The following is a 1,285-nucleotide window of genomic DNA, read 5'->3' as shown; positions in this document are numbered from 1 at the left end:
TGCTCTATGCACTTTACACCTACAGTAAAACACAGATAGCTCAAATTCGTCGGGACCGGCCTCGGTAGTTTGAGGGATCTGTAGTTCGAGGCGAGGATATCTCACAAAGATAAAGAAGACAAAGAAAAAAAAACCCCAAAAAACCGGGACCACAGGCACAGTTCAACGGACGCGTGATTTGGAGTCTTCAGTGTTCGACCTATCCGTGTTATACTGTACTATCTTTTTCCCAAAATGAAAAGTTTTCCGGCAGTGCCACTGACTGAAGTGTCTTTAGGCCATTCCCAAAAGGGGGGATAGAAACATGTTGTTATGCACAGTAGAATTGTAAATGGGCTGATTTATCACTGTCATGCTCATACTGTGCCGGAACAACATAGGGGGAACTGACTGATGCTTTTTCGTTCCTCATCCTTACTATCGTCATTTCTCCTCAACTTCTTTTGTATGTTTGTCACTCTCTCGTGACCCACTATTTCCGAGGTGCCTTGATAGTTGAAGCAGACTTTGTGCTGTTGAAGCTGGAGAGGTGATCAGAGTAAGTCTGATTCCCTGTATGGACTTCTCCGTTGACATCCACCCCTTGGCACTTGTATGACTTAATACAGCTGTGATCGCCGTACTAAAACCTTACTAAGTCTAAAAGAAAAGTTTTTCGACAACAAAAGCGGGGTACTCACATGCTCCACCCAGAGCTGGCCCACGATGATGTTGTGGATATTGAAGTTGACGTTCTGCCACGTGTACGTCTCTTTTTGTCTGAAAGTGAAAGAGGAACAATTGGGAGCATTTTACGGATAAGAATAGGTAAGAGAATGAGGAACAAGGACTCACTTGAACAACTCCAGAGTCATGACCTCTTTAGGACAGATCTCCTTCAACAACAACGACAACAAAAACACTACATTCACCACAACAACCACCACTACTACCACCACCAACAACAACAACAACACCAACAACAACAACAACACCAACAACAAAATAAGCAAAAAAAAACTCACTCAAACAACTCCAGCATCATAACGCCTTTAGGAAAGATCTCCACCATCTTGCCCCAACAATAACAACAACCACAACAGCAGCAACTCACTTAAACAACTCCAGCGCCATAACACCTTTAAGAAAGATCTGAATGGTCTTGCCCCAACAACAACAACAACAACAACAACAACAACCACAACAACAGCAACAACAACAACAACCACTTTCACCACCACCACCAACAACCACAACAACAACTCACTTAAACAACTCCAGCGTCATGACACCTTTAGGAAAAATC

The 1,285-nt window shown here is 43.2% G+C and overlaps 1 protein-coding gene across 1 annotated transcript in view; it reads right to left on the bottom strand.

The window, feature by feature from the left end:
• Window positions 1–759, bottom strand: part of LOC101858119 (oxysterol-binding protein-related protein 2) — a gene marked incomplete at its 5' end in the record, with an annotated part of 6,793 nt that extends 6,034 nt beyond the window's left edge. The window contains 1 exon segment of the mRNA XM_013085575.2: window positions 681–759. Within this exon segment, the coding sequence (XP_012941029.1) occupies window positions 681–759 (79 nt within the window).
• Window positions 760–1,285: the final 526 nt, after the last annotated feature.

This window comes from Aplysia californica, unplaced genomic scaffold (genome assembly GCF_000002075.1).
Source record: "Aplysia californica isolate F4 #8 unplaced genomic scaffold, AplCal3.0 scaffold00388, whole genome shotgun sequence".
Classification (NCBI taxonomy): Eukaryota; Metazoa; Mollusca; class Gastropoda; order Aplysiida; family Aplysiidae; genus Aplysia; species Aplysia californica.
This window is presented reverse-complemented; position numbering and strand designations above follow the sequence as displayed.